General features: G+C 43.3%; 1 protein-coding gene across 2 annotated transcripts in view; it reads left to right on the plus strand.

The window, feature by feature from the left end:
- Positions 1-23,808, plus strand: part of rnf150a (ring finger protein 150a) — a 176,113-nt gene that overhangs the window by 78,933 nt on the left and 73,372 nt on the right. For both annotated transcript variants that reach the window (XR_007935101.1, XM_028802742.2), the window contains exon 2: positions 23,344-23,594. Coding sequence is in view for 1 of the 2 variants with exons in the window: in XM_028802742.2 (XP_028658575.1) it covers positions 23,344-23,594 (251 nt within the window). In the remaining variant the exon portion in view is untranslated. The remainder of the gene's footprint in view (positions 1-23,343; positions 23,595-23,808) is intronic.

The raw sequence follows: 23,808 nt of genomic DNA on the forward strand, positions 1-23,808 counted from the left end.
AGACATACAAGTTGCATTTGCCATTCCAACAGATGGTGCATCACAACGACTTGTAGTAATAAAATTAATTGTATTTGTTATTCCAACAAATCCTACATCACAAAAATGAAGACATCACTTTCATGAATGCCATACCAAATGGCATATAACAGAGACATATGAATTTTATTTGCCATTCCAACAGATGGCACATCACAAAGACTTGTAGCAATTAAATGAATTGTATTTGTTATTCCAGCAAATGTTGCATCACAAAAATGAACATATTACTTTCATGAATCCCATACCAAATGGCATATAACAGAGACATACAAGTTGCATATACCATTACAACAGATGGTGCATCACAAACATTTGTTGCATTAGAGCATTTCAAACAACTTACTGGAATGCAATGCAATGCATATGTCTCTGTGGTGTGCCATTTGGTATGGGATTAATTAAAGCAATGTTAATATTTGTGATATGTCATGTACTGGAATGGCAAATGCATGCATCAAAAGATCTGAGTCTCCTTAGGAAGTACAGTGTGCTCTGGCCATTCTTATACCATGCCGGTGTGTTTTCAGAATGTGCAGAAATGAACTTTTTAAGTTCTTTTCACTTAGCAATTTTATAAAACATGTAATTTGACCAGGGGTGCCCAAACCTTTCTTTTCATCCACCCATACATGTCCTTTTCAGGCCTCACGGAGACCACCACTCCTTCTGCTACTCTAACCCCGCCGGATGTGCCAAGTGGATTCCTCCCATTCCAGAGGCTGTGAACACCAGGCGCTTATCTCACAAAGGCCTTTGACAGTAATCTGCGGGGCACCCAGATGGCGAGTTGAGCTAATGCCGCATATGGAATCAAGTGGCCTGACTTTTGTTAAACCACCATGAAATGAGCCAGGCTGTTTGTTATAAAAGGCTGCTTGTTTATTTGTGACCTACTTTTGTCTCATTCTAACACATTTTCCCTTATTTTATTGTTTTGTTTTCTCCTTTATTTGCTCCTTCTATAGTGTGCCTTGTCACAGTAGGCGGGCTAACCTGAGCTGTCATCTCATATATCTGACAGATTACCTTACTGCATTTTAGAAAATAGGATTATGATGCAAGAGAGCAAGTCTGATTTGTTTTTTGTTTTTGCGGGTGAAGCATGTGACTTTTTGTGTTACTTATATTTCTTTTCTGGCAGCATCCTACATAAAGTAGCCATCCATTCATCCAGCCATCCATCCAGTGCTTACTGAATCCACATAATTCAGGTTCAGCACTGGGGAAAGTCGGCGTATCTTGTAAATATATAAGTAGATCGAGAGTCCCGGAGCGTGCAGGCTCAGAGAGGGTGCGAGACTGATTGGAGTGCTTGGCTAATCGTGCATTCACGTGCAAATGCAAGCAGATCAGTCAGGTGCCTCATTCGCACCTCGAAGTGGATCGAGAACAGCACCTGTGCCCAGTCAGAGCTCTACGGGGAGCAAAGAGGGGAGGAGATCAAAGAAAAGAAAGAGGAAGAGAGAACGGAGTTTACAGGAGTAGAAAAGGGGCAGGATAGTGATGAGGCCGTGTTATAAAGAACACAGACAGGTGGTTGGGAGTATGGTGGGAGTATGGCGATTGGCAGGCCTGCACTCGAGTGTGGGGGCTTGGGAGGTGGCAATGCAGAGGAGTAGAAGCAGGCCCATTGTACAACGTCCCCCATATTTCACGTCGATGGGCTGACTGTGGGCGACATGAGTGGGGTTTGGAGGGGAGGACTACTGATGCTGACGGACATGTGGTAGGAACCTGAACCCCTGGGATCAACTGGTTGACTGCACCTATCGGTGGGCAGCAAGGTCCTGATGGGATAAGCTGAAGAGATGCCAGGTGTTTGAAAGAGGCATTGGGGCTTGTGTCCAATTTGAAAGAAAAAATCTGCCTGAGATTTTAACCTCCTTTTTTATGGGAATGATTTATTTGGCTTTTAACCTAAACTTGGCACCTTGCTTTTAATGGAGTATGTATTTATTGAAGATCATTTATTTTGAACTGCTGTGTTTGGACTCTGTTTATCTGACGGCTTGGTTTTAGTAAAAGCACCTAACCACTTTGTACTAATCTTTCTGACTGTCTGTGTGTCCTCATCTTTGGGTACATTCTCGCTGGTTCTGGGTACAAGGGGCTCCGAGACGCACCTGGGGAGAGTGGAGCCAATCCAGACCATCACATTGACACTTACCCCGGCAGCATAGGACACAAGGGAGTAACAAACTCTGGACGGGACACCAATCCACTGTAGAAAACACACAGACACAAACACAGTCACATTGGGATAATGTAGAGTCCCCAGTCTGTCTGTCTGTCTATCTATCTATCTAGTAATTATATAGTGCCTTATATAGTGTTAATCATTTATTTTCTTCAATCAACAAAATTATGTGAACGAACAAAAGAGAAATCTAAATCAAATCAATATTTGGTGTGACCACCCTTTGCCTTCAAAACAGCATCAGTTCTTCTAGGTACACTTAGACACAGTTTTTGAAGGAACTCGGCTGGTAGGTTGTTCCAAACATCTTGGAGAACTCATCACAGATCTTCTGTGGATGTAGGCTTCCTCACATCCTTCTGTCTCTTCATGTAATCCCAGACACACTCGATGATGTTGAGATCAGGGCTCTGTGGGGGCCATACCATCACTTCCAGGACTTCTTGTTCTTCTTTACGCTGAAGATAGTTCTTAATGACTTTGGCTGTATATTTGGAGTCGTTGTCCTGCTGCAGAATAAATTTGGGGCCAATCATACGCCTCCCTGATGGTATTGCATGATGGATAAGTATCTGCCTGTATTTCTCAGCATTGAGAACACCATTAATCCTGACCAAATCTCCAACTCCATTTGCAGAAATGCAGCCCCAAACGTTCAAGGAACCTCCACCATGCTTCACTGTTGCCTGCAGACACTCATTATTGTACCGCTCTCCAGCCCTTCAACGCACAAACTGCCTTCTGCTACAGCCAAATATTTCAAATTTTGACTCAAATCAGTCCAGAGCACCTGCTGCCATTTTTCTGCACCCCACTTCCTATGTTTTCGTGCATACTTGAGTCACTTGGCCTTGTTACCACGTCGGAGGTATGGCTTTTTAGCTGCAACTCTTCCATGAAGACCACTTCTGGCCAGACTTCTGTGGACAGTAGATGGATGTACCTGGGTCCCACTGGTTTCTGCCAGTTCTGAGCTGATGGCACTGCTGGACATCTTCCGATTTCGAAGGGTAATAAGCTTGATGTGTCTTTCATCTGCTGCACTAAGTTTCCTTGTCCGACCACTGCATCTACGATCCTCAACATTGCCCGTTTCTTTGTTCTTCTTCAAAAGAGCTTAAACAGCACATCTTGAAACCCCAGTCTGCTTTGAAATCTTTGTCTGGGAGAGACCTTGCTGATGCAGTAGAACTACCTTGTGTCTTGTTGCTGTGCTCAATCTTGCCATGACATGAAACTGTCTTCACAACCTCACCTTGGTAGCAGAGTTTGTCTGTTCCTCACCCAGTTTGAAGCTGTTTCTGTTTCAGTTAATGACTGTGTTTCAACCTACGTGTGACATTGATGATCATTAGCACCTGTTTGGTAGAATTGGCTGATCAGACACCTGACTAGAATCCTACAAAATCCATGACTTTGTGCAAGTGGACCTATAAGAATTGAAGGCAAAAGGTAGGAACACCAAATATTGATTTGATTTAGAGTTTTCTTTTGTTCGCTCACTTTGCATTTTATAAATTGATAACAGTAAACAATCATTATTTATATTTCTGAAAGCATTCTTTGTTTACAGCATTTTTTCACACCTGCCTAAAACTTTTGCACAGTACTGTATGTAATACAGTGGCAGCTTCTGAGTAATTATCACTTCAATATCTGCCGTTGACCCCATTTGCCCAAATGACCAAGTAGTGTGGTAGACAGTTGGACTTTAGGGACCTTCAAGTGGAGACGTGATGTTAATTTGGAGGAATCAGGTGGGTAAGATTGTTGAGCTTTATTAAACTGGGAAGGCCTGTCCTCATCATAGTTTTTGTAAAATGTTTTCCTCAAACTTCTTTGGGATTTTCACTTTATTCTTTAGGAAGTAATTATCTTGTAAGAACTTTTGGTACTGCTCACCAAAGCTAGCAGATTTGCTCCCATTTTTAATACTTTCGTACTTAACTGTAAATGCTCCTGTAGCTGATGCCAAGTCTTTAAAGCATAAAAGGATTTAAAGACCAGACTTAGAAAGAAGAGACTTTAGTCTTAGTTAAGGAGTCCCTTTTATTCCCGATCTCAAGATTTTTTTTTTTCAGTGTCATGTTACTAATTTTATAAAATCTCAGAGGTTTAACTCCTCTCGAATACTTTGACAAAGTGCAGTGCATCCTGACTGCCTTCTGCTGCTCTCTGGACGGAACATTTCACCGATGCAGACTTTCACTGGCAGAAGAGGCTGAGCAAACAAGTAGGCTGATGCCCCCTGGCAGCTTTATTGACTTTTCAGCCACTACGCAAACAATGAAGAGGAAGACTTTGGATGGCTTCCAGTAACTATGGAGACAGCTGGCTGCTCAGTGTCCTTTTTTTTTTTTTTTTTTTTTTTTGGTTCGAGACTAATGTTGGCATAAATGTGCATTAAAAGCTGGAGTATTTTCACTGGAACATCACTTAAATTGTACATTTTGTCAGTTGCTGTGTGTTTCATGACTTTATTTCCAAGAAGACAAAACGAGGCAAATACCAGGGATGTCAAGCTTGGATCCTGGAGGGCCGCTCTGGCCATGTATTTTTGTTCCAACCACTTTCTTAATCAGTATCCAATTATTTATTTTGCCTTCATTTTAATTGATTTGTATGTTAACATTCAGAATCCTTGTTTCTTTATCCTTAACCAGCAGCTAAACAATAATGAGATGCAAAGGGAGCCGGCAGACAACCAGCTAACTTCATCCCACTTGAACCTTTTGGTACAGTTAGGACAGATTGTCACATTTGCAATCCTGTTACAGACATAGGGAGCTGGAGCCCAGACTGGCAGTACTGGGTTCAAGACAGGATAAGGTACCAATCCATCATAGGCTGCACTCCAAAAAGAGCAGTTAACCTAAAAGGTACGTCTCTGGGAACGTGGGAGGAAAGCTGGAGGGCCCAGAGGAAAACCCACACAGACATTAACATTATAAACGTCTTTAGCCTGCTGCATTGACTTCAGGCAAACGTGTTAATACAGAGAGAGAAAGAGTTTGTATTGTTACTTCCTTAGATATACAATGGAAATAGACATTGATCACCCAAAATAATCTGACCATCTACCTAATTATGCTGTTTCTCCTTTGTGAAAAAAAATATTTAAAGAGGGACGTTTACTTCATGCATCCAATTTAAGGTCATTTAATATAGTCATGTTTGGTAGTAGTATGTTGCACAATCTGTCCTTGGGGACAAATAAAGTCTATCTATCTATCTATCTATCTATCTATCTATCTATCTATCATATAGTGCCTTTCATCCATCTATCTATCTATCATATAGTGCCTTTCATCTATCTATCTATCTGTCTATCATATAGTGCCTTTCATCTATCTATTTGTCTGTCTATCATATAGTGCCTTTCATCTATCTATCTATCTATCTATCTATCTATCATATAGTGCCTTTCATCTATCTATCTATCTATCTATCTATCTATCTATCATATAGTGCCTTTCATCTATCTATCTATCTATCTGTCTATCATATAGTGCCTTTCATCTATCTATTTGTCTGTCTATCATATAGTGCCTTTCATCTATCTATCTATCTATCTATCTATCTATGGGAGTGAAGCTAAAGTTACAAAATGTGATTTATTAAAAAATGGAACTAACCTTAACAAAAGTGATCATGTCATTTCTCAATGGAGTCTCGACCCTTCTCAATGCACTTGCGTCACCTGCCTGGATTCCAGCAGAATGAACAGTTTTGTTTTGTCCACGCTACCACTCGTGCACCCGAGTTATTGTCAAACACTACATGCCAAAGGGGTTCTACAGTCACCAGTGCAAGTTACTGTGACTTGCCGGAGACCAACATGAAGCCTGCTATTCGATCCAAGTGGCAGGGACTGCTGTCTCAAGGGGTCCTTTTGCTGCAAGAACACCGAGGCTTGTCTGGAGAAACTGAAGTTTTGAGGTATCAGTAGATTTGGCACCGTGGGATTTCCATATTTTTGGACCGCTAAAAAAACATCTGGGTGGTCGTCGATTCCAGACTGACGACAGCATGAAGAAAGTGGTGCATGAGTGGTTTGCGAGGACGAGACAACACCTTGTAATTTGCTGGAATCCAGGCACTTCCAGGCAGGTGACACAAGTGCATTGAGAAGGGTGGAGACAACATTGAGATATGATATCATCAGTTTTGTTAAGGTTGGTACCATTTTCTGATAAATTCCATTTTCTAACTTTAGCTTGACTCCCCCTCACATATGTGCGTCCATCTATCTATCTATCTATCTATCTATCTATCTAATCAAGGGGAGTCAAGCTGAAGTTAGAAATGGGATTTATTAAAAATGGAACGAACCTTCACAAAACTGATAATGTCGTCTCCACCCTTCTCAAGCACTTGTGTCACCTGCCTGGAAGTGCCTGGATTCCAGCAGAATGAACAGTTTAGTCCCCTAAAGTGGATTCGGCTGCGGGCACCACTTGGGCAGAGCTTGCTTAGGAATGGCAGGGCAGCAGGCAGGTGTTAATGAGGCGGAGACCTTTGGAGGATGGTCTGGTGTCAAGAAGGGCAGCAAAGAAGCCAAGAAAAACATCAGGGGCAGATTGATATTCTGGGATTGGACTGCTGAGGACTGCTGGGGGAAAGTCATTTTCTCAGATGAATCCCCTTTCCGATTGTTTGGGGCATCGGGATGAAAAGGTGAGCGGCGCTGCCATCAGTCTTGTGTCACACCAACAGTAAAGCATCCTGAGACCATTCATGTCACATGGGGTTGCTTCTCAGCCAAGGCAGTGGGCTCACTCACAATTTTGAATAAAGAATGGGACCAAAACATCCTCTGAGAGCAACTTCTCTCAACCGTCCAAGAACAGTCTGGTGACCAACAAGATGGAGCACCAGTTCATAAGGCAAAAGTGACAACTAAGTGGCTCGGGGAACAAAACATTGAAATTTTTGGTCCATGACCAGGAAACTTCCAAGACCTGAATCCCTTTGAGAACTTGTGGTCAAGAGGCGGGTGAACAAACAAAAAACCCACAAATTCTGATTATGCAAGAATGGGCTGCCATCAGTCAGGATTTGGCCCAGAAGTTGATTGACAGATGGCCTGCCAGGGCGAATTGCAGAGATCTTACAAAAGAAAGAAGGGACACCACTGCAAATATTGACTCTGTGTATAAACTTCATGTCATTGTCAATAAAATCCTTTGAAACGTATGAACTGCTTGTAATTCTACTTCAGTCTACCAGAGAAACATCTGACAGAAAGATCTAAAAACACTGAAGCAGCAAACTTTATGAAAACCAACAATTGTATCATTCTCAAAGCTTTTAGCCACGACTGTACACTTCACCCTTAAAACTTCTACCCATGGCCAGATGATGTTTCTCCTAAGTATAACCAGACTGGCACCCTTTTTTTTTTTTTTTTTGGAACCATTGGCCACTAATTTGTTCTCACTCCACTCAGGGTCCTAACATTTCAAGCTTGTAAATTCTAACTGGGAAGACCTGAGTGGGAAGGACATCATCTCACATCTGTCTAAGATTTGCTGAGTGGCCGTGTAATTCTGATGTAAGTGGCTCTGCTTTTCTTTTTTCCAACCATCTGCTTCAAGAAAAAACGTGATTCCTGGCCCTATCAGCAAATCCAAGGCCAGACTGAGGAACTGTGAAGAACATGGCCCTGTGGACGGCCAAATTTCGAATCGGCACAGATACAGGGTTCGCTAAGCCAAAGAAATCTTTATTATTGAGTACCTCTGCACAAAAAAAAAATGAAACCAGGCCACGATTCACTTCATCATAAAAGCTGATTCTTATGACATAATGGAGCCGAGACTGAACGGTCCCCGGGGTCTCCTTTGGATAACTTGACCAGCGTAATGCATGACAGCACAGTTCTGGCATGCTGTGCCTGGCTGAACGTCATTTAGGAATCCTGATGGGAACTTTTTATGCGTGTAATTGGAGAAATGTGTCTCCTTTGTTGGTTGGCTTGCTTGCTTGCTTGCTTGCAGGAGTTTCTGCTATTCTGCGGTGTTGTATAACTCGCCTGGAGAGTGAGGTGTTTGCTTCATTGCTTTTTTTCTTATCTCTTTAATCATTCTTCTGCGTTGGGTCCTTTTGCTCTTTATGAGTCATATAACAAGTTTTTGAATTCAGATGCTAAATATGAATAAACTCTTAGCAAAGAAGTAGGAGGCCATTCTGTCCACAAGTGTGGCTCCTATGGTTAGCTAAGGGTGCAGTTGATTTGATTTGTCACCACCACGTGATCGTGAGTTCCATCAGGGTCTGCTCTTCGGCTTTTATGACTCGGTTGTGTATCCCTAATCCCCTTAGCCCAGGGGTCTCGAACTCTGGTCCTGGAGTGCTATTGTGTCTGTAGGTTTTCATTCAAACCATTTCTTAATCAGGGACTCGTTTCTGTTGCTAATTAACTCCTTTTCCATTCCATTGACTTATTTTTTTTATGATCCAGTTATCTGAATTGCTTCATTTTTTTTTCCTTAAATGGCACCCAAACAGAAAAGAGTTGTGAAGTGGGCCAACAGATGATCAGCTAAGTTGGGGACTCCAACCAGTTTCCTAATTAGAAGTCCATTTTTGCTGTTAATTAAACCTGTTATTTAATTCCTTGGCTCTCATTCGGCCGCAGCAGACATTTCCAAAACAGTTGATATTTTTAATTTTAATGGAGTATTGTGGACATGAGCAGATCAGCCTTACTGGGACCTTCAACTTTCTTTATTTTCAGATGTTGTATGATGGATGCAGGTCAGCTGGTCATGTGTTGACTTCTTTTGTATCTCATTATTGTTGGGCTGCTAATTAAGGAAAAAGGCACCTGCTTACGGCGACATCATCAGAGGGGGTGCCGTTCATGTAAGTTAAGAGGTGCTCTCTGGAAAGACACCCCCCAAACCCCCCCCCCACTCCCCCAAGGTGCTATTGACACCAAGCTGTTTTGGAAGGGACGTGTGATTTTGACAGTGAGGGGGCCCGAGAGTCCTTAAAGTTTAATAATATTCAATGTGCGCTATGAACACAGAGATGTGCCATTTTGGGAACTCGATGGGGATGTGTTCTGAGCACCGAGTGGTACCGTTCATGACACTCAAGCAGTGCACACACTCTGAAATCTCGCTACCATGCTATGGACACCAAATGGTGCCATTTTGCTGATGCAAGAGGCATGTGGTTCATCCACCAAGGTGGACTCGTCTTCCCCCAGAAGTCTAACAAGAATACTGAATACATGCTGTATAGACAGCAAGGAGCACCGATTATGAAACTTCGACTGGCACTGTGATGAGACATTCTTTACGAATATTGTCTGTCTTCAGACTAGATATTTTATGTGCTTTGGAAACTGTAGGATTAGGAAAGGCTGTTGAGACAAGTCGCAAAATCAACCGGAGCATTCAACCAAATCATACAAAAAAAACGATTTAAATCCATTACGAAGTTCTCTCGTTCGCTAGCTAAGCGGAGGTAAGGTACACACCCCAAGGCTGGCGCGTGAGTGAGGAGGTCCCCGCCGCCCTCTCCTCGGCCTGCTGCGTCTCTCTCGGATTTGTGCAAATAAATCGGTACCACAAGCGAACTACAATACTTAACATGATGAGAGAAGTCGCAACAACCGGAATGTTCACAGACATACAGACAGACAGATGTTAGATTTTCCATCCATCCATCCAGTTTCCAACCTGCTGAATCCGAACACAGGGTCGCGGAGGTCTGCTGGAGCCAATCCCAGCCAACACAGGGCACAAGGCAGGAACCAATCCCGAGCAGGGTGCCAACCCACCGCAGGACACACACACTCACACACCAAGCACACAATAGGGCCAATTTAGGATCGCCAATCCACCTAACCTGCATGTCTTTGGACTGTGGGAGGAAACCGACGCAGACACGGGGAGAACATGGAAAACTCCACGCACGGAGGACCTGGGAAGCGAACCCAGATGGGTCTCCTAACTGCAAGGCAGCAGCGCTACCACTGCGCCACTGTGCCGCCCTATAAAATATATATGATATATTATTATTATTATTATTATATATGAAATATATAAAATATATATGATATATGTAAAATCTAACGTCTGTCTGTCTGTATGTTTGTGAACATTCTGGTTGTTGCGACTTCTCTCATCATGTTAAGTATTGTAGTTCGCTTGTGGTACCGATTTATTTGCACAAATCCGAGAGAGACGCAGCAGGCCGAGGAGAGGGCGGCGGGGACCTCCTCACTCACACGCCAGCCTTGGGGTGTGTACCTTACCTCCGCTTAGCTAGCAAACGAGAGAACTTCGTAACGGATTTAAATCATTTTTTTGTATGATTTGCTTGAACGTTCTGGTTGATTTTGCGACTTCTCTTGTTCGCTTGCAGTACCGATTTATTCACGCAAATCCGAGAGACATGCAGCAGGCCGAGGGGAGGTAGAGGTGGGATCTCAGGAGTAGGGAGCTGGGTGGGGCCCTCCTCACTCATGCACCAGCCTAAAGGCGTACCATACCTCCGCGTAGTTAGCGAACGAGGAACTACTTAATGGATTTAAATCGTTTTTTTGTATAATTTGCTTGAACGTTCCAGTTGATTTTGTGACTTCTCTCATCGCGTTAAGAATCATAGTTTGCTTGCAGGAGCGATTTTTTTGCACTAATCCGAGACAGAGGCTGCAGGCCAACGTGAGGGCGAAGCGTGACGTCATGGATTAGGGAGCCGGGTGGGGCCCTCCTTATTCACGCGTCAGCCTCCGTTCGAGTCGGTCTCCCTCTGTGTTTTGGTGTGTTTCTTGCTTCTGTTTAGCTAGCGATACCTGTTTGTTTATTGATTTTCAAAGTTTGTCCTGTTTCACTACCACGCAGGTGGAGTCACGTGGGGATGGTTAGTATAAATATAAAAGAATCCATGGGGAGATTTGAGCACGCTGTCACTCATACATTATCGCGTACGTGTGTTTCGTGGAAGAGCACAAGGTTAAAAACAGAAAGATGGTGGCATTACTTTCTTCCATACCGCAAGGCCCTTTGGTAACCAGGACCCCAGGGTGCACACCACAGAGGCCATCCTGATGGTAGATCCTCCCGTGAGTGACAGAGAAATAATAATGCTTCAGATACTAATCTATTAACACATACCTCCTGTCGTCATTATTTTCCGTATAGGGATTTCACAGCCTTTTCATACACTTGAAGCGAATAACGTTTTCTGAATGATGACCAGGGTAATGCAGCTTACCTGATTGCAATTACTTTATTTTAATAAGTTTACTTGAGGACATTCTTTTTCCCTGTGCTCTGTCCCTTCAAATCGAGAGGAATGCTTAGTGGCACGTTGTTAATTGAGAGAGGGTGAGGCGTTAATAGTCTACGCGCCGCCATTAACCGGCAATCAGACGGCCAGCTGAGCAAACCAAAGAGAAATGCGTTGCCAAAGCAAGATCAGCAGTGGATTAGTTAAACTTGGGGCTGATCTCGTTCCACTCCTCACCAAGATGGCACACAGACCACAGGTATCGTCTCCTTTTAGGACCGCACTACGTTGTCTGGTCTTCAAACCCACAGTGTCAGTAGTGGGCTTTGAGCCCACACCCTCGGTCCAAAGCCGAATCCACTTCACCACCGCGCTGCCTGTCATTGAAACAGATGTGATGTGGTGGACACCCAGGTGCAAAAATTAGGATCATGTTAGCTTGTCTTCATTTGGCTCCCTTAGCATTTCATTATTGTTTGATTGCTAATTAAGAAAAAAAAAAAGAAACAATTCAATATTCTGCTTCTTAAATAGCATGTCAATTAAAATGAAAGCCAATGGCGTACGCTTCATTAGCCACAGTAATTGGCTACTATTGAAGGCAGAGGCTGGAATGAAAGCCTCCAGGATCTGAGTTTGACAAACCCGAATTTGATCACTGAAACAAAAATGAGAGACCCCTCGGTTTGTAAAACTGGTTGGATTAAAAATCTGCAGGACTGAACGTGAGACCCCCGACTCGGATTCTTATCTCTGGTCAGCTGCCTGCCAGTTCTTAGAGACTGAGAGAGAGGAAGCCAACAGGGGCTGCTATTTGTGGAACGGTAATCTTTTCCAGGTTTGAATATTCATCAGATCATTTTAGTGGCGCTCCCAGGATCTGTTTTACATCACCGTTCAGCCAGACTGGACTTCCTGCTTTAAATCGACTCTCATTAGTGCCGAGTTTTTTGACGTATATGGAGCCCCTTCGCTGGAGCCTGCTGGCTGCCTCTTGGCTGCTCAACTCGGCTGTTGTTTCTCAGAGACCACAGATTGTTGTTTTTGTGAACCTATGAAGTTAAATGGGAAAGAAACGGCAAAGAACAGTCGATAAAAACCAAAAACGCACAGGTTTAGAGGGTCGTTGTTATCACGTGTACAGAGTACGGTGAAATTCATGATCAAGATAAGTAGTAAAACAACTGAGCTCTTTGAAAGGGGGGGCTAAAGGGGGGGCAGAGGCTCAGGAATCCCCCCCCCCATCACCACCACCACCACCCCTTGGCAAAGCCTTTCAGCTCAACAACAACAACAACATTTATTTCTGTTGCACATTTTCATACAAATAGTGTAGCTCAAAGTGCTTGACACAGTGCCGGATTAACCAATAGGCACATGTAGCATATGCTACGGGCCCCACAATTTCAGGGGCCCCCAAATGGTGGACCCAATATTTAATGAAAAAGTGTAGCATTGAAAAACTGGTCTTTAAAAATATTATCTTTACGTTTTTAAACTGTAAATTTCTTACACAACAAAACTTTAGGGGCCCAACACATAAAATTCACATAAATATTATAAGATTCTTATTATAATCGAGAGTAAAATAATTATTTAGTCCGGTTTGTTCAGAATCTAAACTTCAGATGATGCAGACCAAAAGGGCCCCCAAATTTGAAATGTGCTACGGGCCCCCAAAGCTCTTAATCCAGCCCTGGCTTGACATGATGAAGAAAGAGAAAAAGAAAAGACAAAATAAGAGAACACTAATTAACATAGAATAAGAGTAAGGTCCGATGGCCAGGGAGGACAGAAAAAAAAACATAAAAACTCCAGACGGCTGGAGAATTAAAAAAAAAAAAATCTGCAGGGGGCCACGAGACCACCCAGCTACCTGACATGAATGACCTCAACAAGTCCTCATGGTTTTCAGGCTTCACATGGAAGAATTTGATGATGATGGTCACGTGGACTTCTGGCCTTCAATCCATCAATAGAGGGACATCACGGTGCTTTGATTGGGTGGTGGGGGCGTAGATCAGCACCACAGAAAACCGGAAAAAGAACAGCACAGGAAGTAGGGGTCAGTATGGATTTCAGAGCCAGCATGAATGACTATGATAAATAAATGCATATACGGAGTATCAGGGTTACACTAAAATGAAGCTTTGAGAAAGCCATTTTAAAATAATGAGTTTTTAGCAGTTTTTTTTAAAGTGCTCCACTGTATTAGTCGGGCAAATTTCTATCGGTCAGCTGTTCCAGATTTTACGCGCATAACAGCAGAAGGCCACCTCACCACTTCTTTTAAGTTTAGCTCTTGGAATTCTAAGCAGACGCTCATTTGAAGATCTAAGGTTATGAACAGGCCATTCAGCCCAACAATGCTCGCCAGTACTATCCACTTATTTCTTCCAAGAAAACATCAAGTCGAGTTTTGAAAGACCCTAACGTCTTACTGTCTACCACACTACCCGGTCGCTTATTCCAAGTGTCTGTCGTTCTTTGTGTAAAGAAAAACTTCCTCATGTTTGTGCAAAATTTCCCCTTCACAAGTTTCCAACTGTGTCCCCTGTGTCTCAATCCACTGGACTAATTCCCTTCAAAATTTTAACCACTTCAGTCAGGTTTCCTCTTCATCACACTAAAGGCTCAGCTCTTTTAGTCTTCGTAACTCATCCCCTGTAGCCCTCAATCAGCCGAGTTGCTCTTCTCTGGACTTTCTCTAGTGCTGTTATGTCTTTATGGAGACCAAAACTGCACAAAGGACTCCAGATGAGGCCTCACCAGTGAGTTATAAAGCTTGAGCAGAACCTCCTGTGACTTGTACTCCACACATCAAGGCGCTATATAACCTGACATTCTGTTAGGCTTCTTAATGGTTTGTCTGGCAGTTGATAATGTCAAGTCCACTATGACTCCTAAGTCCTTCTCATAAGGTGGACTCTTGATTTTCAGATGTCTCATTGTGTATTCAGACCTCACATATTTACTTCCTACGTGTCATACTTTACATTTCATTACATTCAATTTTCTCTAAGGACTGTAAAGGCTCAGCTCTTTTAATATTTCCTCATAACTCATCCCCTGTAGCCCTCAATCAGCCGAGTTGCTCTTCTCTGGACTTTCTTTAGTGCTGCTATGTCTTTATGGAGACCAAAACTGCACACAGGACTCCAGATGAGGCCTCACCAGTGTGTTATAAAGCTTGAGCAGAACCTCCTGTGACTTGTACTCCACACATCAAGGCGCTATATAACCTGACATTCTGTTTGCCTTCTCAATGGCTTCTGAACACTGTCTGGAAGTCGATAGTTTAGAGACCACTATGACTCTTAAATCCTTCTCATAAGGTGGACTTTCGGTTCTTTTCAGACCTCCTATTGTGTATTCAAGCCTAACATTTTTACTTCCTATGTGTCATTCATTCTTTACATTTACTGACATTAAATTTCATCGTCCACAAATCTGTCCAAGCCTGTTTGCTATCCAAGTCCTTCTGTGATGATATAATGGATTCTCGATTATCTGCTAATCCACCTATCTTGGTATCATCTGCTGACTTAACCAGCTTGTTCCTTATATTACTATCTGAATAATTTCTATACTAGACAAAGAGCCCGTTTCAACAACGTAAGATGAAATGGGCACGAGTGCAATAGTAGTAAGTATAAGCACCACAAACCTGATATAGGTGTTGTAGCGGTCAGGGGCCGCTAAGATTCACACCGTCCAGGCTGACGGTGATTTATTTATTTTAATATAAGAGATCCCTGGAACGTCCCCAGCCTTGGATCGACCCACACACACTCACAACAGAGACCAATAAAGCACACCAGGAAAGGCAAACAATTAAGAGTATAATGAACACAATTAACTAAATTAAAACAGTAATACCACCCCTGACCCCTTCGGCGATGTTACATTTAACATATATACACACAAACACCACACAGCAAAAGTCCATGAAAACCAATCCAGATGAAAAATGGGAAGTGACGAAATTAAGCCCAGCGATCTGTAAGTTGAAAGGGTGAAGGAAAAACACAGTCCTACCGGTTGATACGGAAAGGATGAAATCAGATGGATGGTTCAGGAGCACTCCACTCTTCCGGAAAACCAATGAATCCAACACAGTCCTCAGTGCACAGGTAGACAGACGATCCAGACCCCAACAAACAAATACAGTCCAGGACACGATGATTAATTAGAGTTCCAATAACAGCAGGCAGCACGGCAGATGAACGCAACACACAACGCACCAAACAAAACAAACTTTTTATTTCCTTTTTGCCCTCTGCCCTCTTTTAAACCTCCTTTGACCACCTTTGACCCCAGCAGCCCCTGCAAGGACTGCTGGGAGATGCAGTTCTTATAAAGTAGCACTGCTACAGTGTATTGAATGAATGCGTAATCAGGCCTGGAGCTGTAGTCGAAATCGCCTTTCAGGCCTCTAGAGCTTTAATCGAAGTCACCTTTCTCTGTGAATTTTCGCGGCTGTAAATCCGCCGCCTGCCGCGATGTCGGTCTAGTAAGGTTTTTCAGGCAGCTGCGCAGAAGGCGACTGCGCATTCGGCTTCAGACAGACGTGAGTGAGTGAGTGAATGAGTAGACTGCCGAATTATATATAAGATATTAAAGATAGCAATGGCCCCAGCACTGCTGCCTGCTGGCCACTACTCTTAACATCAGCCAATTCTGATGAGGTTCCTCACGCCATCACCTTCTACTTCCTGTGTCTGAGCCAATTCTGAACCCATCTATGCACCACACACCCTGAACTGCCACTTCTTTTAGTTTGATGCCCACCTTCTCATGTGGCATGCTTTCTGAAAGTCCAGATAATTAATATCATCTCCTCCACTTTGATTGTATCCTTTTGTTGCCTCCTCATAGAATTCCAGCATTTTAGTAAAACATGTCCTCCATCTTCTGAACCCATGCTGACTGTTCCTAATAACTCCTGTTCTTGCCAGGTCTTGCTCAGTCTTATCCTTAATAATTCCTTCCATTAATTTTCCTTTGATGCATGTTAAGCTTACTGGCCTCTAGTTGCTCTGATCTGCCCTGTCACCCTTTTTATACAATGGGATGATATTTGACATTTTCTAGTCCTTCAGAATCTCTCCAGTGCACAGTGACTTCCTAAAAATATGTGTCAAGGGTTTATATCTTTACTCACTAGCCTCCTTAAAAACTTGAGGATAAATATTATCTGGTCCTGGTGATTTGTTTGATTGTTTTGATTGTCAATTAGTGTGGCATCGTGAGATTTTGTTTAGGCAGGGGGAGTGAAACCTGCTGAAATTCACCCAAGGATGTTGGCTCAGTGTTGAAGTGAGACAAACGAAAATTTTACAAATGGTGTATTGCTGTGGAACTTTGCCTTAATATAGCTGCTGTAAAGGTTTGGTGATGGTCACCCCATATACTGAAAAAGCAACATGAAAATAACCACATTGTTACAAGCAGATTTCAGAACAGAGGGTGAAACAGAGAGATTTACAGTGCGTCCGGAAAGTATTCACAGCGCTTCATCACTTTCTCCACATTTTGTTATGTCACAGCCTTATTCCAAAATGGATTAAATTCATTTTTTTTCCTCAGAATTCTACACACAACACCCCATAATGACAATGTGAAAAAAGTTTACTTGAGGTGTTTGCAAATTTATTAAAAATAAAAACATTGAGAAAGCACATGTACATAAGTATTCACAGCCTTTGCCATGAAGCTCACAATTGAGCTCAGGTGCCTCCTGTTTCCCCTGATCATCCTTGAGATGTTTTTGCAGCTTCATTGGAGTCCACCTGTGGTCAATTCAGTTGACTGGACCTGATTTGGTAAGGCACACACCTGTCTATAGAAGGTCCCACAGTTGACAGTTCATGTCAGAGCACAAACCAAGCATGAAGTCGAAGGAATTGTCTGTAGACCTCCAAGACAGGATTGTCTCGAGGCACAAATCTGGGGAAGGTTACAGAAACATTTCTGCTGCTTTGAAGGTCCCAATGAGCACAGTGGCCTCCATCATCCATAAGTGGAAGAAGTTCGAAACCACCAGGACTCTTCCTAGAGCTGGCCGGCCATCTAAACTGAGCGATCGGGGGAGAAGGGCCTTAGTCAGGGAGGTGACCAAGAACCTGATGGTCACTCTGTCAGAGCTCCAGAGGTCCTCTGTGGAGAGAGGAGAACCTTCCAGAAGGACAACCATCTCTGCAGCAATCCACCTATCAGGCCTGTATGATAGAGTGGCCAGACGGAAGCCACTCCTTAGTAAAAGGCACATGGCAGCCCACCTGGAGTTTGCCAAAAGGCACCTGAAGGACTCTCAGACCATGAGAAAGAAAATTCTCTGGTCTGATGAGACAAAGATTGAACACTTTGGTGTGAATGCCAGGCGTCACGTTTGGAGGAAACCAGGCACTGCTCATCACCAGGCCAATACCATTCCTACAGTGAAGTATGGTGGTGGAGCATCATGCTGTGGGGATGTTTTTCAGCGGCAGGGACTGGGAGACTAGTCAGGATAAAGGGAAAGAGATATGCACAGAGATATCCTGGATGAAAACCTGCTCCAGAGCGCTCTTGACCTCAGACTGGGGCGACGGTTCATCTTTCAGCAGGACAACGACCCTAAGCACACAGCCAAGATATCAAAGGAGTGGCTTCAGGACAACTCTGTGAATGTCCTTGAGTGGCCCAGCCATAGCCCAGACTTGAATCTGATTGAACATCTCTGGAGAGATCTTAAAATGGCTGTGCACCGACACTTCCCATCCAACCTGATGGAGCTTGAGAGGTGCTGCAAAGAGGAATGGGCCAAACTGGCCAAAGATAGGTGTGCCAAGCTTGTGGCATCATATTCAACAAGACTTGAGGCTGGAATTGCTGCCAAAGGGGCATCGACAAAGTATTGAGCAAAGGCTGTGAATACTTATGGACATGGGATTTCTCAGTTTTTTTATTTTTAATAAATTTGCAAAAACTTCAAGTAAACTTTTTTCACGTTGTCATTATGGGGTGTTGTGTGTAGAATTCTGAGGAAAAAAATGAATTTAATCCATTTTGGAATAAGGCTGTAACATAACAAAATGTGGAAAAAGTGATGCGCTGGGAATACTTTCCGGATGCACTGTATATGGCAGACACAGGAAGGGGATGACTCAGAGAGGCCAGAAGAGGAGGTGATGTCTTTGTTAGGTGGATTCTGAGGGGGAAGATGTCATCAGGGTTGGACGAAAGTGACGTCATGAGAGGGAGGGTTGGTGGTGATGTCACTCTTTGTTTGGGTGTTTCTTCTGCTGGTCTACAGTGGGACAGAAGGGGAAAGGATCAGATGACGGCGCCAACCCCTGGTCTGGCTGAGAAATAACATGATTGGAGCCTATGAGCCTTCTCCCAAGTAACACTGCTGTATACAATTACAATACAATACAATTTATTTTTGTAGAGCCCAAAATCACACAAGAAGTGCCACAATGGGCTTTAACAGACCCTGCCTCTTGACAGCCCCCCAGCCTTGACTCTCTAAGAAGACAAGGGAAAAACTCCCAAAAAAAACCCTTGTAGGGGAAAAATGAAAGAAACCTCAGGAAAGGCAGTTCAGAGAGAGACCCCTTTCCAGGTAGGTTGGGCATGCAGTGGGTGTCAAAAGAAGGGGGTCAATACAACACAATACACAAAACAGAACAAGTCCTCAATACAGTATAAAAATAAAAGTTTTACAAGTACAGACCAGAATTTAACAGTAGATGATATCACATCATATGATTTGGATTTGTTGAGAGTCCTGGAGACTTCGACCATCAAGCTGCCTCCCCCAATTGGCCATTCCACAGCTGAAACAGCGCTGGGCCAGCCAGTCTGGTGAAAGGACCCCTCTACCCCACAATTCCTACGATCCTCAATCAGGGATGACTTTACTTTAGACAGGCAAAACAACTTGGCAGGTGGGCCGTGGCACCAAGTGCCACATTTGAGTACCGAGAAGAGAAACAGAATAGGTGAGGGTTAGTAACAAATTCTAACTGTCATGTTACTTATATTTTAGTGCTAATGACTGACAACAGAGATGCAGTCTGTACAGTTAATCAGCAGCTCTAGTCAGGGTGTGCTAAACTGAAGTCGTGAGATTTGAAAGCTGAGACTGAAGGGGCATCTCTTATAGTAGCAGGCAGACCACTCCACAGTTTAGGGGTCCTATAACTAAAAGCTCGACCTCCCACTGTTATTTTATTAATCCTTGGAATCCTAAGCAGACTGGCATCTTGAGATCTTAATGTGCGCTCAGGTTTGTAAGTCATGATAAGTTCAGACAAGTAAGCCGGACATCGGCCATTTAAGGCTTTATATGTTAAAAGGAGGATTTGGAAATCTGCCCTAAACTTAACCGGGGGCCAGTGTAAGGATTTAAGAACTGGAGTTATGTGTTTGTATTTTCTTGTTCTTGTAATAATTCTTTCAGCAGCATTTTGGATTAACTGGAGGTTGTATAGAGAACACTTTGAACATCCAGTGAACACCGCATCGCAGTCGTCAATCCGACTAAAAATAAATGCAGGAATTAATTTCTCAGAATCCTGTTTATTTAGAAAGCGCCTTAATTTCCTAACATTTTTAAGATGGAAGAAACATGTTTTGGACAACTTTGTAATATGCGTTTTAAATGACCTGCTAGAGTCAAAGATAACTAGACTGCGGGCTGATTCAGTAAAGTTAATGGGGATTCCAACTGAGTTAAATGATGACAGAATATTGTTGTGATCAGCATCATTCCCTCCAATAATTACCAGCTCTGTTTAAAGACAAGTAGTTGTCATCCATCCACTCCTTTAATTCACTAACACAACTAAATAAAGATAACATCAGAGAAACTTCATTTGATCTAAAAGAAAGGTATAGCTGGGTGTCATCTGCATACGAGTGAAAATTAATGTGATGTTTCCTAATGAGAGATCCCAGTGTAAGCCTGTAAAGTGAAAACAGTAAAGGTCCCAGTACTGAGCCCTGCGGGACACCATATTGAACTCCTGTGTATAATGATGGAGTACTGTCAGCACATTTCTGTACATATTGGAATCGATTTGATAAGTAAGAACTAAATCAACTGAGCACAGTGCCTGTAAGCCCAACGTCATTTTCTAGCCTGTGCAGTAAAATAGAATGGTCAGTGGTGTCAAATGCTGCACTTAAGTCTAACAACATAATTACAGTGGAGTTTCCTTCATCAGAGGATATCAGAATGTCGTTTACAGCCTTATCAGCTCATGAACTGCTGCTTTAAGCAAAGAGACTTAACTACAGTAGCTGTGCACAAGCAGACCAAACCATTCAGCTACACCTGTGCCAATCACCACAGCAGGTGCCCACTCACTGCACTGCTTTTATTGGCAGTATCCTCCCTCAGCCGCTAACCCCTGTGGGAATATGGCAATCACCCACAACAGGTGCTCTTATTACTGTACCTTGACCCAATCAAATAGTATAAAATCAGTATTATTATAAAGGGAAATTTAATTAAAACACAGTAAAACCGATGGTAACAAAAGTAGGAAATATTATTTGAAAAGAGTCTTGAAAGGTTAGGAAGTATGCAGTGCCCACCATAACATTTGGACATAACATTTGATTTCCCCCTCTGCACTGCAGTTATTACAAATCAAACACTTCAGACCTTGTGATTAAAGTGCACACTGCAGACATTCATTTCAGGGGATTTGCAGACATTTCGGTCACACAACAATTTTCCTACATGCCCCCCCCCCTCCATTTTAGGGCACCCTAATGTTTGGCACACAGCAATGGCTGGTCTATTAAAGCCATTATCATATTTAGGATTTTGTCACATATCACCTCACTTGCAATGACAGCTTGAAATCTGTGATTCATGGACATCAACCTGGGCCAGGTGCTGAGGGTCTTCTCTGGTGATGCTCTGCCAAGCCTCTTCTGTAGCCATCCTCAGCCCCTGCTTGGTTTGGGGGGCTTGTCCCCTTAGGTTTTCTTTTCAGCATACAGAAGGCCTGATACTTTTGATTAAAATCGGGTGGCTGGCTTAATTAATTAATTACCTTTTTTTACAGCGTCCTCCATACTGTTTGAGACAAAGACCCCATCCATCCCGCTATATCCGAGCTACAGGGTCAAGGGGGTCTGCTGGAGCCAATCCCAGCCAACAAACCCTGGGCAGGGTGCCAGCCCACCGCAGGGCACGCACACACATACACACACACACCAAGCACACACTAGGAACAATTTAGAATCGCCAGTGCACCTAACCTGCATGTCTTTGGACTGTGGGAGGAAACCCAGGCAGACACGGGGAGAACATGCAAACTCCACGCAAGGAGGATCCAGGAAGCGAACCCGGGCCTCCTAACTGCGAGGCAGCAGTGCTACCCATTGCGCCACCATGCCGTCGACAAAGACTCCATTTTTCCTTGATTTCACCCTCTTCTCCACAGTTTAAAATTACAAATCAAACAATTCAGACATTGTGATTAAAGTGCACATTGCAGACTTTCAATTAAGGGGATTTTCAGACATTTTGGTCACACAACATTTTTTCTACATGCTCCCCCATTTCTGGGCACCATAGTGTTTGGGTCTGTTTAAGCCATCGTAGTTAGTACTTTGTTGCATATCCCAGCATGCAATGACTGCTTGAAGTCTGCGATTCATAGACATCAGCAGGTGGTCTTCTCTGGTGATGCTCTGTCAAGCCTCTAATGCAGCCATCTTCAGCTCTTGCTTGTTTTGGGGGGCTTGTCCCCTTAAGTTTTCTGTTCAGCATATGGAAGGCCTGCTGAATTGGACTTGGTGACTGGCTTGGCCTTTCAAGAATTTTCCATTTTTTTTACCTTTGATAAACTCCTGTGTGACCTCAGCGGTGTGTTTGGCTCATTATCTTGTTGTAGGATGACGCGCCAGCCAATGAGTTTGGTGGCACATACTGAGTCAGTGATAGGGGCTGCAGTTGACAGGGTGTGATGCTGTATAGTGCCTTGCAGTAGTTTGAGTTTAAGGATTGGCAGGTGTAATGTGTGACTTTGGGACAAGTCTCTGACTGAACCTTGAGTGGCCCAGCCAGACCCCTAGAACATGTCTGGTGTGACCTGAAGATGGCAGTTCACTGGCACTTTGCATCCAATCTAATGGTGCCTGTGATGATCTGCCAGGAAGAAAGAGGCAAACTGGCCAAATCCAGGTGTGCAAAGCATGTACTTGTCTTCTACTTTTCTGCAGTTTAAAAGTACAAATCAAACACTGCGGACGTAATTAAAGTGCACATTATAGACTTTCATTTCAGGGGATTTGCATATATTTCAGGGCACCCTCATGCTTGCAGCACAACAATGACAGGTCTATTAAAGCCGTTGTTATATTTATGTCCCTCACATGCTATGACAACTTGAACTCTGCCATTCTTAGACATTCTTAGCATCTCTGGTGATGCGCTGCCAATCTAATGGAGCCTGAGATGATCTGCCAGGATGAATGAGGTAAATTGGTCAAATCCGGGTGTGCAAAGTTTATACTCGCCGTCTACTTTTTCAAGTCTCTGAGCAGCTTCTTGATTTTGCTGACAATGAAGGTTGGTTTGTAGTCCTGGCACAGCTGAGTCTACTCTGTAAGCTGCATCATCATTATTGGTCTCTGTAACAGTGGCAGTAAGGGCTGGTGACCGGGGATGTGGGATAATCGTGTCAACATTTTGAGGTCAGACCTGTCATGTGCCATATTTAAAGAAGCACAAATGGCTATGTTCTGGTTCCCCATCTTGCAGTACTGTATATCAGATGCTCTTGAGACTTGTGGATAATCTCCCACATGTGGACACCCCTCTCATATTTCATCTTTCTTCCCCAATGCAGGTGCTGGAGATATTGTGGCAATCATGATTCCTGAGCCCAAAGGGAAAGAGATTGTAATGTTACTGGAAAGGAATGTCACCGTGATGATGCACATCACCATAGGGACGCGCAACCTTCAAAAATACGTCAGCCGCACGTCGGTGGTCTTTGTTTCCATCTCTTTTATTGTGCTGATGATCATCTCTCTCGCCTGGCTAGTCTTCTACTACATTCAGAGATTCAGATATGCAAATGCAAGAGACCGGAATCAGGTAAGTGGCGTGATTCCTGCTTTTGTTTTTACACTTCTTTGTTTCATTTTTGCAGATTTTTTTTTATGTACAGCCGTGGCCAAAAGTTTTGAGAATGACACAAATATTCATTTTCACAAAGTTTGCTGCTTCAGTGTTTTTAGATCTCTGTGTCAGATGTTTCTATGGTATTCTGAAGAAAAATTACAAGCATTTCATAAGTTTCAAAGGCTTT

This window comes from Erpetoichthys calabaricus, chromosome 5 (genome assembly GCF_900747795.2).
Source record: "Erpetoichthys calabaricus chromosome 5, fErpCal1.3, whole genome shotgun sequence".
Taxonomy (NCBI): domain Eukaryota; kingdom Metazoa; phylum Chordata; class Cladistia; order Polypteriformes; family Polypteridae; genus Erpetoichthys; species Erpetoichthys calabaricus.